Source organism: Miniopterus natalensis, chromosome 15 (genome assembly GCF_054644295.1).
Source record: "Miniopterus natalensis isolate mMinNat1 chromosome 15, mMinNat1.hap1, whole genome shotgun sequence".
Taxonomy (NCBI): Eukaryota; Metazoa; Chordata; class Mammalia; order Chiroptera; family Miniopteridae; genus Miniopterus; species Miniopterus natalensis.
In genome coordinates this window covers 8,376,158-8,390,853 of record NC_142095.1, presented here as the reverse complement: position 1 = coordinate 8,390,853, position 14,696 = coordinate 8,376,158, and the positions used below count along the sequence as shown (strand labels likewise).

The 14,696-nt window shown below is 53.2% G+C and overlaps 1 protein-coding gene across 1 annotated transcript; it reads left to right on the top strand.

Moving 5' to 3' along the window:
- Positions 1 to 2,302: 2,302 nt before the first annotated feature.
- SLC22A14 (solute carrier family 22 member 14) lies at positions 2,303 to 14,098 on the top strand. The gene is made up of 11 exons (XM_087824610.1): positions 2,303 to 2,376; positions 3,024 to 3,156; positions 6,831 to 7,343; positions 8,028 to 8,131; positions 8,338 to 8,492; positions 9,452 to 9,620; positions 10,386 to 10,506; positions 10,788 to 10,885; positions 11,153 to 11,367; positions 12,953 to 13,061; positions 13,897 to 14,098. The coding sequence occupies exons 3-11, from the start codon at positions 6,831 to 6,833 to the stop codon at positions 14,096 to 14,098; spliced, it is 1,686 nt and encodes a 561-aa protein (XP_087680736.1). The 5' UTR covers positions 2,303 to 2,376; positions 3,024 to 3,156.
- Positions 14,099 to 14,696: the final 598 nt, after the last annotated feature.

Sequence of the window (14,696 nt, the reverse complement as noted above, 5' to 3'; positions counted from 1 at the left end):
GCCGCCGCAAGGATTTCTAGGAGTTTGAGGAATCAGACCCAGGTGGGCTTGTAAGGGCGTATCATTCATTTTCAGCTTTGTTCTGAGGACAATAAAAGCCGCTGTTTTTCTTGAAGCATGAGAGAGGCTCAGTAAGTTTTATATTTGAAAAATTACTCTGTCTGAAAAATGTGTTGGGAGGGGCCAGAAGTAGAAACAGGGAATCCAGGCAGGGCATCACTACACCACCAAATTAATTGCGAACATTTATGACCTCAGTTGATCCTCACAACATTCCGCTGATGAAATGGGACGATGGCAGTGGAACTGGGAGGAAGCTGGATCTGAGAGCAAGTTAAGAGGTGAAGAGCCTCCAGTTGGTTGCTCCCCTCGCCTGTGCCCTGGGCATACACATTAGCATCTCGGTTTCCTTTGCTTCTACCCAGGAGGAGCCCCCAGCCACTAGGCTCAGTGCCCACCCTCCTCAGAGAGACCCCTGAGATTGACCACTATATTGTGCATCTTGTGTTAACTGTGTCACTGTCAAAAGCCTAAGCACCCCCCCCACACACACACTTTCCCAGCCACCTCCTCTACTTTGACACTGTCCCCACTGACCTGGCCCTAACCTCACCCAGTTTCAACCACAGTCTCAAACCTGAGTCTCTGAAGCTGCTGCTCCAAATTTAGCAGAAGCCCCCATGTCCTGAGCCCTTTCAGAAGGGCACTCTTATCTCCTGCCCCTTCCTCTGGCCATGCATCCTCTCCATGCCAGGCAGCTGGGGTGCGAGCCTCTTTGCTCCCACTGCTGCTGCTTGACCATGGCAGCCTTCTCACTTGTAAAATCCTCTTCTCATAGAAACCTATTTCTTCCTTGCTCCCACTGCCTGCCCTCCAGCTCACACAGCCTCATTCATCTAAAGCTACCTGGCTCATGGTTGTCCCTTCCACTCCAGCTCCTGCCTTCAGCTTGGGAAAATTCATCTCTACCTCCAACATCTCAAAAATGTCTGACGTATGATTGAACAAAGGAAGGAATCCTCATTCAGGCGTCCCATTCTCTGACCACAGCATTCCAGCCTTCTGAGTCTTTGCTCCATCCTTCCCTTCTGCCTTCACCTGCCCAGGCTGCAATAAGAGAGTACCACAGATAGGTGGCTTTCAACAGAAATTTATTTTCTCACAGTTCTGGAGGCTGGAAGCTCAAAATCAGGGTGCCAGCAGGGTTAGGCTCTGATGAGGGCTCTCTTCGTGACTTGCAGGCAGCTACCTTCCTGCTGTGCTCTCATGTGGTCTTTCCTCTGCATGCAGGTAGAGGGAGAGAGATCTCTCCTTCTTAGAAAGCCACTAATCTCATCCCAAAGGCCCACCCTCATGACCTCATCTAACCCAAATTACCTCCCCGAGGCCTATCTCCAAATATCATTGGGGGTTATGGCTGCAACATAGAAATTTGGGAGGTGTGGGTAGGAAACAGACATTCAGTCCATAACACCATCCTTAGCCTCATCCTAACCCTGTTAGGATGGCCTCTCCACCTCTGTCCTCAGATTTGAGGATGTAAGCCATTGTTTTAATTTCTATTGAAAGATAGACATCGTTTCTTTCTGTGGCCAACATCCTGTACTTTATCCCTTACCCTTTAGTTGTGCCCCAACTTGCAAAACCATAGCAGCCAAAGAACCCAAACATCTACCTTCTCTCTCCCTGCATACCAGACTGCTGGGCCCTGCTGGGCCCTGCTGGAGAGGGTCACATGTCTGCCAAGTCTGTTCTGTGAATTAACAGTCATCAGCCTTAACTGGGCCTTTATTTTAATTTTTTAAAAATATGTTTTTATTGATTTCAGAGAGAGGAAGGGAGAGGGGGAGAGAGAGAGAGAGAGAGAGAGAGAGAGAGAGAGAGAGAGAGAGAAACATCAATGAGAAACATCAATCGGATGCCTCCTGCACGCCACCTACTGAGGATTGAGCCCAAAACCCAGGCATGTGCCCTGACCAAGAATTGAACCGGGGACCTCCTGGTGCATGGGATGATGCTCCAACTGAGCCACATGAGCCAGGCTCAACTGAGCCTTTACCTGTGCCCAGCATTCCCACCAGCTTTTTCTAGTCAGCTTGTTTCCCAACTCTCGCCAGTGGCTTTTTCTAACCTCTACTCTGCCTCCCTTCCTTCCAGCTCCTAACAGACAGCTTCTCTGCCTCCTTTCAGAGAAGGAGAATCCATCCTATGGCAACTCCCAAACTTCTCACCACCTAACCTTCTACCTCTGCTGTCACCTCCCCTCCCTCCTGCTGCAGTGACAGACTGTCCTGCACAGAGCTGGTTGTATAGCTACTGGGGCCAGGCCCGAAACTCTGCTCTCAACTATGTCCCCAGGTCTGGGAGCAGCTGCAGGTAGGGCCTGTTCCCCCTCTACCTGTCCTCCCCACCCCACCATAAGCCTGGGGACTGAGGGTGGGTGAGTTGTATCTGGGCAGATGGGAGAGTTTCCCTCAGTGGAGGTGGGACCCTTAAGGGGAGGGCAGGTGCTCGAGGTGCCAGAACAGTCTGCACAAAGGCATGGCGCTGGCTCATGTGGAGACTTTCCCAGCCTGCCTTGCCCCGTTCTGTTCCTGGGGTCTATGGCCCGTTATGCCCCTGGAGTAGAATGCTGCTCCTCACCATTCCTACCCCACCCCAAGGACCCCCCTGCCCCATTGTGACACTACTTCCTGGCCACCAATGGAACCCAAAGGTTCTGCTGCCAGCGGTCTGGCTGGGCCTGGAGTGTGGTCAGGTGGGCCCTGGCTTTGGTCTGTGGTTGTGTCTCCAGGGAGGAGGGACAAGGAGGGTGTGGAGGGTGGCAATGTTGGTGATACCTGGCAAGTGTGGGGTGGTATCCTCAGCACAGATGTGGGCTGGAGCGTGCCAGGACCTGGTCGACTGTGGGGAGTCGGTGGGAGGAGCAGGCTGCCCTCACGGGAAGTGTGAGTTCCCTGTAGCATCTGGCCATTTCCTGCCTCAGCTGCAACGATGCTCTTGGCTATCCTTTTCTTTTCCAGGCCTTAGTTTCTCTTTCGTACACTGAGAACCAATTACCTGGAGCCTGTCCACCTGGCAGGAGACGTGTGGGACCTGTAGAGGGAGAAAGTGCTCCAGGGCCTTGCAGACTGTCAGACCCCTGCGGGTACACAGGTGATGCTGGGGGACACTGAAGGGAGCCCTCAGGGCAATGTGGGTACAGCTGGCTCCAGGCCTGAAAGTCAGATCCCTGTGAGGAGAGCAAAGATTCCCTCCCCACTTCCAGGGAAATCTCCTCCATCAACCTCCACCCCCTCCAACCTTATACACAAATATATTGCATTAGCTTCCAAAAGCTGCTGTAACAAATCACCACAAACTAAGCGGCTTAAAACAGCACAGATTTATTACATCACAGTTCTGGAATTCAGAAGTCCAAAATGGGTCTCAGTGGGCTCAAGTCGAGATGTCAGGAGGACTGGGCTCCTTTCTGGAGCCTCCAGGGGAGAAGTCATGTTCTTGCCTTTTCCAGCTTCAGCATTCCTTGGCTGCACTATTTTACATCCCCATCAGCACTGCACAAGGTTCCAATTCCTCTCCTTCCTCACCAACACTTGTTTTCTGTTTTGTTGGGGTTTTTAAAATATCCTAATGGGCGTCTTGCACATATTTTGTTAAATTTCTTCCCAGTTCATATTTTCTTAATATTATACTGCCTTTTTTCAGTTTCTCTGTTTTTAAAAATCTTATTAATTTTAAATAATCCTAGAGTGACAAAAAATTGCAAAAATAGCACAGTAGTCCCCCCTGACCCGCACGGGATACGTTCCAAGGCCCCCAGTGGATGCTGAAACCAAGGATAGTACCGAACCTTGGATATGCTGTTCTTTCCTATACATGCCTACCTGTGGTCAAGTTCATGGCTTCTCTTTGGCACATCCAAATTGGCAGCATCGCTACCCTTATGTTTTGGGGCCATCATTAAGTAAAATAAGGGTAAGCACTGCAATGCCATTCCATCTGATAACCAGAATGGCTACCAAGTGACTAATGGGCGGGCAAGACAGTCAGCGTGGATGCCCTGGACAAAGGGGGGGTTCACCAGGCAGGAAGGAGCTGCCCAGCCTGAGATTCATCATGCTACTCAGAGTGGCAGGTGATTGAAAATTTATAAACTGTTTATTTCTGGAATTCTCCATTGCATATTTTTGGACCCCAGTTCACCGCAGGTAACTGAAACACTGGAAAACAAAACCATGGAAAAGGAGGGACTCCTGTGCCCAGAATTCCCACTTATCCTTTCCCCACCTCCCACCAATGTTAGTATCTCACTTAACCAAAGTACAGTGATCTAAACCAGGAAAGTAACATTGATACAATGCTATTAAGTAATTTACAGATCTTACTTGAATTTGGCAAGTTGTCCCACTGATGTTCTTCTCCTGGTCCGGGATCCAGTTTGGGACCCCACACTGCATTTTGTTTTCATGTCTTCACAGTCTCCTTCAACCTGGAAACGTTTCTTAGGCTTCATCTTTGATGCTTTCACACCTTTGAAAAGCACTAGCCAGTTATTTTGTAGAATGGCCCTAAATTTGTTTGCTGTTGTCTCATGACTGTATTAACGTTATGCCTTTTTGGCAAGAACACCCCAGAAGTGATGATGTGCCCCTCAATGCCCGATGTCACAGAGTACCTGACGTCAGCATGTCCCATTACTGGTGGTTTTAACTTCCATCTCTTGGTTGGAGTGGCGTCTGCCAGCCTCCTTCATTATAAAGTCGTTATGTTCCCCTTGTAATGGATAAGTATCTTGTGGGGAGGTACTCTGAGACTGTGCAAATACATTTCTCCTATTTCCGTCCGAGTTCCATCATTCCTTCTCTATTTATTAATTCGAATTCTACAGTAAGGAAGAGCTGTCCCTTTTCTGCTATTTATGTATTCAGTCATTTATGTCAGCATGGACTCAGATATATTTGTTCTATGGGGTATCTATTACTATCATTACTTATTTTGTTGCCATAATTGTCTCAGATTTGGTCATCAAGGACTCCTTCTGTTTGACTCCTGTGTCCTCTTGACATGCCCTTGTCATTTTGGGAACATTTTCTTACTTTCTGGCACCATAAGACATTCCAAACTCATCTTGTACTTTCCCTGACCCAAAGCTCAAATCCACCACTCCTCCAAAAAACCCTGGTTCTTTTACTTATAAACCAAGATCTGCCCGGCCGGCATGGCTCAGCGGTTGAGCATAGACCTAGGACCCAGGAGATCATGGTTCAAATCCCGGTCAGGGCACATGCCCGGGTTGCAGGCTCGATCCCCAGTAGGGAGCGGGCAGGAGGAAGCCGATCAATGACTCTCATCATTGATGTTTCTGTCTCTCTCTCTCCCTCTCCCTTCCTCTCTCTGAAATCAATAAAAATATTTTTTAAACAAAAAAGAAACCAAGATCCGAGTGCTAGGTGTGATCACTGCTATTCAATGTGATTGCTTTTAATCCATCTCAGTGGACAGAGATAGAAAATACATCTACACATGTATCTACAGCAATATAAAATCATGAGTTCAGTCTACATCTATTGTTTCTTATTTCTGTTGAGCCAGAATGGCGTGCCTTTTCAACCGTTTGATAATGTTTGTTTTGGGCTCTTTGCATGATCTTGATCTGTAAGAGCCTTTCAGGCTTAATGTGCAGAATTTTCCTTCAGAGCATGCTGGCTTCTGCTGGTAGCCAAGGGATGCCCTAACCCAGGACCTCTTCAGTCCTGCTGAGGGTTTTAGCTCAAAACAGGGTTTTAAGCTTAGTTCTCCCCCTCCCCCCACCCCTGCTGCTGCTCCAAGGTAGGGTCCTTATAGTCAGTATGCTACCTTACCCCTCCCCCTTACCTGCTCGGCTTTGGATCTACGCTGCTGTTTGTCATCGGACTATGTTGCCTCGCTGCACCAGCCCTGGCTCCCCACCTCCACGGCTGGAAGCCACCCGGGTTGGCCTTAATTCCTGGCCACTCCTGATCCAGATCGGAGGAGGGGGAGGTTGTGTGTGTGCTTTTTTAAAAGAATGTTCCCTAGAGCTCTAGCCAGTTTGGCTCAGTGGTTAGGCTGAAGGGTCCCGGGTTTGATTCCAGCCAAGGGCACGTACCTCGGTCGCAGGTTCCATCCCCAGCCCGGGTCAGAGCCCGTGTGGGAGGCAACCAATCGATGCATCTCTCTCACATTGATGTTTCTCTCTCCCACTCTCTTTGAAAAGCAATGGGGAAAAATATCCTTGGGTGAGGATTTTTTAAAAAAACAAGTACCCTGGCGAACTCTCCTTTTGCAAGACTAGTTAGTGCCTTGAGGTGTGTAAACAAAGTTTCAGTTACGGGGAAGTCGTAGGAAAACTCCTCAGGACTTAGCACAGCATTTTCTAAAATACGAAAAATGGGGACAAATTGTGTTAACTAAGAAACTTCAGAAGCAAAGGGGGGAACTACAGTGCACATCAAGGTTGGGATCCAAATTGTTCCAATCCAGAGAAGCCAATTCCTTTTTTTTTTTTTCAAATATGTCTTTATTGATTTCAGAGAGAGGAAGGGAGAGGGAGAGAGAGAAACATGGATGATGAGAGAGTCATTGATCGGCTGCCTCCTGCATGCCCTCCACCTGGGGGTTGAGCCTGCAACCCGGGCATGTGTCCTGACCGGGAATCGAACTGTGATCTCCTGGATCCTAGGCTGATGCTCAACCACTGAGCCACCCCAGTAGGGCAAGAGAGGCCAATTGCTATCATTGCTCCCACGCCAGCCCCTGCTGTCCAGGCGTGGTGGGCAGAGCCTGAGCTGCACCCTTTCTTCGAACAGATGACAAGTGAAGTCAACGTGGGGGCAGAGCTCCAATCCCAGCCTCGTTCCAGTTACTCACACCAGCAGGAGGCATTAGAACAACCCCATTCCTGGTCACTGGAGATGTTACGAAAGTTGAGGGCCATTGAAATCCATCAGGACGACAAATTTGCCAATATCATGGGTGTGATGGGGGAGTTTGGCACATTCCAGCAGAGGCTGGTGGCGCTAACCTTCATCCCCAACCTCCTGTTGGCCGTCTTCTTGTTTGCCGACGTCTTCACGTTCACAGAGCAGAAGCCCTATTGCAACACCAGCTGGATTCTGGCGGTGGGCCCTAACCTGTCAGAGGCTGAGCAGCTGAATCTGACCCTGCCCAGGGATGCCAACGGCAGTTTCCGGACGTGCCTCATGTACTTGCCCGTCACCTGGGATCTGGATTCTATCATCCAGTTTGGCCTCAACTACACACAGTCGTGCAGCAATGGGTGGATCTATCCTGAGAGCAAGAGGCGATCAGTGGTCGATGAGGTGAGCCTTGTCCTGAGTTGTCTGTAGCTACCACATGGGCCCAGAGATATGCCCTGGGAAACTGAGGCTCAGGGAAGGGAAGCAATTGGCCCAAGATCACCTGCAGAAGAAGGGCTGGGGCAGAAACTTAGGATTCCTGCTGCTCAGCCCTGGCCTCACCAGCCTTAGCCAGAAAGTTGGAGTGGATTTGGGGGTAGAGGCAGAGGGCAGATGGCAGGGTTTGCCATCTGTCCAGGGAGTTGCTTCTATAGTTGTGGTTCTTCCCTCGGAACTCACAGAAGATAAGAAATTGAAGAAAAAATGGGCTTTGATCAGGTATCTCTTATAGGGTTTCTCAGTCTAGATGCAACCTGGACCCTTCAGAGCACAGACCTGCCCATCTGAATCTCTAGGCTGAGGCCAAACATCTGTATTTCGGGGAAGGACTTTAGTGATGCTGGCCCTCACTCAGTGGCCTTCACCCCCATCTTGCCCTGTGCCTCTGGTCCCTCTCTTCAGGCCTAACTCCCAGAGTCTGCCAGATGCAGGACGGAAGGCAGAGGTAACAGAGCTGAGGCCTGCTACCTGTCCCTGTCCCAGGTCCCTTCTGCCTAAAGGCCCACCCTGGAAGGAGGCTCAGTCTCTGGGACCAGAAGGCTGACCCTGGGTGGAGGCCTGTGGCCAATCCCTGTGTATAATCCCCAGTTTGACCTGGTGTGTAACGAGGAACTTAACCTGGAAGCTGTGCACACCACGATCCTGGCAGGCCTCCTGATAGGGTCGCTCATCTTCGGCTTCATAAGTGACAAGTGAGTCTCCCAGAGTTTCTGCTGGTCCCTGGGATGTCTCTGCCTCCTCCTGTGGGCATTCAGAGCCGAGGAGTCTCCAGCTGGGGGAGGCCAGGATAAGGGCACTCTGGAGGCCCATGGATGGCTCAGGACCTGGCCCGGGTGTTGGGTTGGGGCCAGACACGGAGGCCCATGCACGTGGCGCAGCCTCCCCCTGCTGCCCTCAGGCTCGGCCGCTACCCCTCCATAATGCTGTCCATCCTGGAGATGATCATCTTCGGCTTTGGGACAGCCTTCGTCAACAGCTTCCACCAGTACCTGTTCTTCCGCTTCGCGGTGTCCCAGGCGCTGGTGGGCTACAGCATCAGCAGCGTGTCTTTAGGTGAGGCCAGGCTGCATGGGGCTGGCAGGGGGCATAGCGGGGAGATTGCAGGGGCTGGAGGACCTGGGGCGGGACAGAATTGAGACCCAATCTCCCGCCTGCGCAGTAGGAGGAGGAGCCTCAGCTTCAGGCTGCCTGGAGGTGCAGAGAATCTTCCCCAGGCAGCCCTTCCGCTCTCACCCTCCATCCTAACGGCCTCGTACCCCACACATTCCCCTCTCATACCCCTTGGTACCCCACACGGCTTAAGTGTATTGAGCCCTGAAGAACAGCCAAGCCAGCTGCCAAGCCCTTCATATGTATGGCCAGCACTGTTCCGTGGGCACTATTCTAGCATTTCTTTAGCTGAGGATGATACTTGAGCCTCGGGAAGTCAACCAACTTGCTCAGGGTTAAGTGAAGGAGCTGGGATTTCACCCCAGAGCTGTGTGATGGGAAAGCCCCAAGTCCCCCCATGTTCATCCAGCCCTGCAGCTACTGTCTTCTGGTGTGCTCATGGAGCCTGGCCAGAGGGACCTGGGTCCCTCACACGCTAGACCTAAGTGGCCAATGCATGGAGGCACTAAGAGCAAAGACAAGGACAGAGATTCCTTGTCCTTCCCCGCAGCAGCCACATGGTATTGTGTCCAGAACCGGGCCTTCTCAGTGAGACAGATGCATGTGGTCCAGCAGGAGGTGTGCAGGGGGAGCAGCCAGGCTGAGAGGGGCTGGAGGTTATCTGTGTGATTGGGAGGTCAGGAAAGGGGCCTAGAGTGTGACTTGGGGGACACAGGGCCACTCTTCTGCTTGGCTTTGGAAGGCTGTCTCTGGACCTGGGGCAGATCATGAGCAGGCAGGAGAACCTGTGCCCAGTCTGAACTGTCCCAAGCAGGGCTGGAGCGTCTCGGAAGGCTGGGTGCAGGGGCAGCCCTGGGGACCCTGAGCTGGCTGTGATTTTTGTCTTCTTGGCCTCTGCACAGCTACTGAGTGGCTGGTGGGTGAGCACCGGGCCCACAGCATCATCCTGGAACACTGCTTTTGTTCTTTGGGGATCATACTCCTGACTGGACTTGCTTACAGCCTTCCCCACTGGCGGCTGCTGTTTCTGGTGGGTGGGGCACCTGTGTTCTACCTCATCTGTTATAGCTGGTAAGTGAAGGGCTACAGGGCATGCACAGGGTTCAGTCCGACGGACTGGAGATTGAGAGGTGTAAAGGATCCTTGAAGGGATGGAGTGGGTGGAATGTTCCCTGGGAGAAAGTACATGTGGCTGAGATGAGAGAGAGCCAGGGGCAGAGCCTCTGGAACCCTAGCGTTAACACCTCCTCAGAGGAGACCCTTAAAGAGATGTCAGAGAGATGGTCAGAAAACCAGAAGGCAATGTGTCGAAAGGCAAGATTCAAGGCCAAGGAATGGTCAGGGTTGAAGGCCAAAAAAAGACCTTGAGATGGCAGGGAGTTGAGGGATGAAGAGGGCCTGAAAAATGGAGCCATCTCAGAATGACTTTTTCACAGTGTTGGGCTGAAATTCCACCTATGAGCATCGGGCTCTAGTAGAGGGCGTAGGCATGGAAGACAGTGCCCTCAGTATGCCTGGGCGGGTGGGGATGACCCCTGAGATAGAAAGTAGAGAGCTCTTAGAGGTGACCAAGGGGAAAGAAACTGTTGGGCAGAGACAGTAAGTGGCCAGGGTGACACCAAGCAGCAGTGAGGCCTGTGTGTGGCTTGGGCAGGGAAAGGGGTGACTGCCAAGGAGGGGCGGAGGACATCTCGAGGTTGATGGTCACCTTCAAGGCCTCCAACATCTGACTGGCCTCATGCTGGAACAGGATGGCCACCACTGAGGTGGGGATGGCGCCCACATGGGTCTCTGGGGCATCTTGGAGTGATAGTTAAGGGAGGGTGTACCGTGCAGGATTCTCCCAGAGTCCCCTCGGTGGCTGATGATGAAGGGGAAGGTAGAAGAGGCCAAGCAGGTGCTGTGCTACGCAGCTGGTGTAAACAAGAAGACCATTCCCTTAAGTCTGTTGAACAAGGTAAGAGGCCTCAGGTCCAGAGTGGGCAGGGCAGGGCAGGGCAGGGCAGGGGGTCGTAGAAGGGCCTCTTCCCTCCACATCCTTTCAGATGGGACCTTGGTCCAGAGGGTGTCCTCAGCCCACTGCTCGAGAAGAACAGTGACAGCAAAATCCAATCCTGTCAGGGGAAGACCAGAGACCAGGCTGCCACTGTGGGGGCAGGTGGGCCTTGTGGGCCCTGTAGGGGTGGGAACAAGCTGGGGCCTCCGCCCTGCCTCTGGCTGCTCCTGTTTGTCCTGTAGCTACAGGTGCCCGGAAAGAAGGTGACTAAGGCCTCAGTCCTGGACTTCTATAACAACAGGCATCTGCGCAAGGTGACCTTGGTGATGGGCTGTGTGTGGTGAGTCCCCAAGGCTGGCCAGCAGGGACTATGAACGCAAGTGCCTGCAGGAACTCCGTGAAGGAGTGGGGCGTGGCCCGGCTGCAAGGGAGCAAGGCCTAAGGAGCCCCGCTTGGCCCAGAGCTCCCTGGTCTGTGGGTTTATTTCTCTCCTCTGCCCCCACCCTGGCTCCCTCTCCTCTGCTTCTGTCTTCGCCTCGCCCCCTCTGCGCGTGTCTGCGCCCCTCTCGCGTGCCCTCTGAGTGTTTCCCTCCCGCCTCGATTCTAGGTTTACTGTCGGCCAGAGCTGTTACACGCTGAGCTTGAAGATGAGGCACTATGGCTTGAACCTCTACCTCAGCCAGATAATCCCTCCCATGATGGAGGTGCCCGCCCGGCTGTGCTGCATCTTTCTGCTTGAGCAGTTCGGGAGGAAGTGGAGCCTGGCTGGGACCCTCTTCCAAGGCACCATCATGAACTTGCTTATCCTTGTATTCCCCTCAGGTACAGCCCACCCACCCTGTGCCTTCTGCCAAACCCCTCCCTCGTGCCCCCTGCCCTGTCCCACCCACAGGACACCCTGGGGGTCAGCCTCCTGCTCCCATAGCCCACCCTCCCTACAGAGGCCCTGGCACCTCCGGACCAGGCACCGCTTGCTAGGTTACTGCCCTTCCTGGGGGAAGGGGCCGCCCAGACTGGGTGCTCACAGCTCTCAGAGGCCCGGGAGAGGGCAAGCTGTCCAGAGGAACTGTCCCCTGTGAGGGCGGGAGGGTGGGCAGCCTTCTTCTACCTGATTCCAATCCACGTCAGGTCTGGTGGTTAAATGTGAACAGATGCAGCCCTGGCTGGTGTGGCTCAGTTTGTTGGGCACAGTCTATGCACCGAAAGGTTGCCGGTTCGATTCCAGGTCAGGGCACTTGCCCTGGTTGTGAGCTTGATCCCCAGTAGGTGGTGTACAGGAAGCAGCTGATGGATGTTCTGCTCTCACATCGATCTCTCTCCCTCTCTCCTCCCCTCTCCCTTTCCCTTCCTCTCTCTCTAAAAATCAATTTAAAAAAAAATCTTTTTAAAAAAGTGAACTGATGCAACAAAAATAATCCTTCAACTGCTACTCCAGGCCCTGCCTCTTAGCTGTAACCTCACCAGGAAAGCAGAACCTGCCCACTGAAAATGGAGTGTTCTTGCATGGGGACCTCACCTTCCCCAGGGGCACAGTACCCTGGTGCCCTGTGGGCTCAGAACTAAAGAAGGAAAGTTGGGGCGGGGGGCAGGCAGGAGCTGGCAATATTTTCAAAATTTCAAAGAGCCCTAGGACAATGAATATGCCCCCACGTCACACCACAGGGTTAGAGAGTGACAGGACTGAGGATGCAGACATGAAGGCGTCAGTGTGCGTCCAATCAGAATTGCTCCCCACAAGAACCCCTCAGCTGCTGGGGCCTGGACTGGGGCCGTTGTGTCCAGGGTCCGCCTCAAGGAGGCGCCCCCTCTTTCTCTGGGGGCTGGAATTATGAGTGTCTTGACTGGGTGGGACCTTTTCTCCTCCTGGATGTTGGCAGTGTGGACTGGCTGGAACAAAATGAGGAAACAAATTCGTTATTCAATTTCTATTGCTTGATGTGTGTGTGTTTAAAGTGGGTCTGTAATGAGTCAAGCAGAAATGTTTAAAACTCTCAAATGTGTGAGAGAAACTAGGAATAGAATCCCCACTAGATAAAACGATATCTCTGATTTCATCCCAGGGCCAAGGAAAGCTAGGCCCAGAGGGGGGCTGGGGGCTGGGGCAGGGCCCAGCAGAGGTGGACAGAGGAGGGGTGAACTCCTGGCTCCAGGTAGGTGAGCAGGGAGGTCGGTGGCCTGAGAGGCCACGGGGGTCCTCCCACCCCAAGGGCCGACTCTCTGAGTCCTGGCTGGGCCTCAGCAGGCTGACCCTCCTCTGACCGAATGCCTGAGTCAGCTGACCAGGGGTGGACTGTTGAGATGCCCCCTGAGAGGGATTCAGGGAGAGCTGATGGGCAGGCAGGCCTCCCCTACCTGGCCTGAGGGCAGGATGGCCCCAAACCCAGGTGGTCATGTTATCTGGCCACAGAGTTGAAATCCACGATGGTCTTGATTGCCCTGCTTGGACAATTCAGCCTGGCCGCCTCCATCACAGTGTTCTTCATCTACACTGCCGAGCTCCTCCCCACTGTCCTCAGGTATGGGCCTGGTGGGAGAGGGCTGTGGGGGGGAGAAGGTGGGACAATGACAAGATGAGCCGTAGCAGCTAGGACTGGGCAGCATGCTGAGAAGTTTACATGGATTATTCCATCTCACCTTCACAAAAAATTCTCTCTGACACCAGCATTAGCCCTACTTAGTGAAATCAAAGAGGCAAAGGCACTGGCTCAAGGTCAGGCGGAGCAAGTGGCAGAACCAGCATCGGCCCTGGGCGGTGTGACTCGGTTTCCACCTTGCACTGCCTGTCTGGGCAGCTCTGAGGCTCAGGAGACCTCCCTGATGGCAGCAGGATGCTCCTCCCCACGCTCCTCCCTGCACCCCCCCCAGTGTTGTGTGGGTCTGTCTTCTCCCACTCCTGACCCCACGAAGTAGGCCCACAGAAAGTACTACCAGCTTTAAATCAACAGAGAGCTAATTCTCCAAGGTTGCACAGTGAGTTAAGACAGGGTGGCCCTGGCCAGTGTGCTCAGTGGTTAGAGCGCTGGCCTGCACATCAAAGGATCTCGGGTTCAATTCCCCATCAAGGGCATGTACCTGGGTTGTAGATTCGACCCCCGGCCCTGGTCGGGGTACATGCAGGAGGAAACCAATTGATGTCTCTCTCACGTCCGTGTTTCTCTCTTTTTCTCTCTCCCCCTCCCTCCCTCCTTTCCACTCTCTCTAAAAATAATAGAAAAGTATCCTCAAGTGAGGATTAACCAGAGAAAAAGGGTACAGACTGGAAGGTATGGAGTTTTGGGGAGCTGCTTCTTCCACTCTACCCAGCCTCTGGGCCCACGGGCCCCCTAGACAAGCTCTCACCTTTCCTTCCAGGACGACAGGCCTGGGGCTGGTGACTCTGGCCTGGGGAGCTGGAGCCATCTTGTCCCTGACACTCATCAGCCAGAGCCCCATCTCCAGCTCTTTCTCCTTCATCTCGGCCGTTTGTTCCCTGTCTCTCTGCTCCCTGCTTCCAGAAACGCTCAATCAGCCCATTTCCGATAACCTGGAGCTCTATCCCTCGAAGACAAGGTAGGTGTGCGAGGCCCCTCTGCTCTGGCCAGCACGGGCCTGGTCCGCAAGCTCTTGGCACCTGAGAGCACGGCAGGTGCTGTCCATCCCTGCGCCTTTGCCCAAAGGGCCTGTGACAAAAGAGCCACTGTGTCCGTTACATTCCCCCAGCTCTCCTGGATGCTGCCAGCCAACTCCGCCCAGCCCGGCCTCTGCTCTCCCATCCTGCCTGGCTCTCCTGACCTAGCCTGAGCCAGGTCCTCTCCTTTCTTTGCCTCCTGACTGCCTGTCTGGCCTGGAGTACTGCCTTATGGATGCTCTGGGCTCCCTGCCTTCCCAGGGCAAAGGGCACCGCCTTGAGATCAGCTCTCTGAGTACTTTTCCTTTCCTTGAACCCAGTCTTGATTCGTGACGCTGGCCTGGGCCTCAGCAGCTCAGAACTAGGCTCTACCCCACCCCTCTGTGGGCGCTTCTGGCCTCTGGTCTCCTAAATGCCCATTGGAGATTTGTTGTGATTGGCAGAACCATCACTTCTGGGATTTGGGCCAACAGAGTGCATTACTCTCTCCTTGGACCTGAGGGGACTCAAGCAACAGTGAGGGGCAGAGGCTGCCTGATGTCCT

Bases quoted from the DNA above. Each gene is read 5' to 3' on its own strand.
- SLC22A14 (XM_087824610.1), top strand. From the start codon at position 6,831: ATGACAAGTGAAGTCAACGTGGGGGCAGAGCTCCAATCCCAGCCTCGT. The intron at 10,886-11,152 runs GTGAGTCCCCAA...CCTCGATTCTAG, and splicing joins TTGGTGATGGGCTGTGTGTG to GTTTACTGTCGGCCAGAGCT. The intron at 11,368-12,952 runs GTACAGCCCACC...ATCTGGCCACAG, and splicing joins TATCCTTGTATTCCCCTCAG to AGTTGAAATCCACGATGGTC.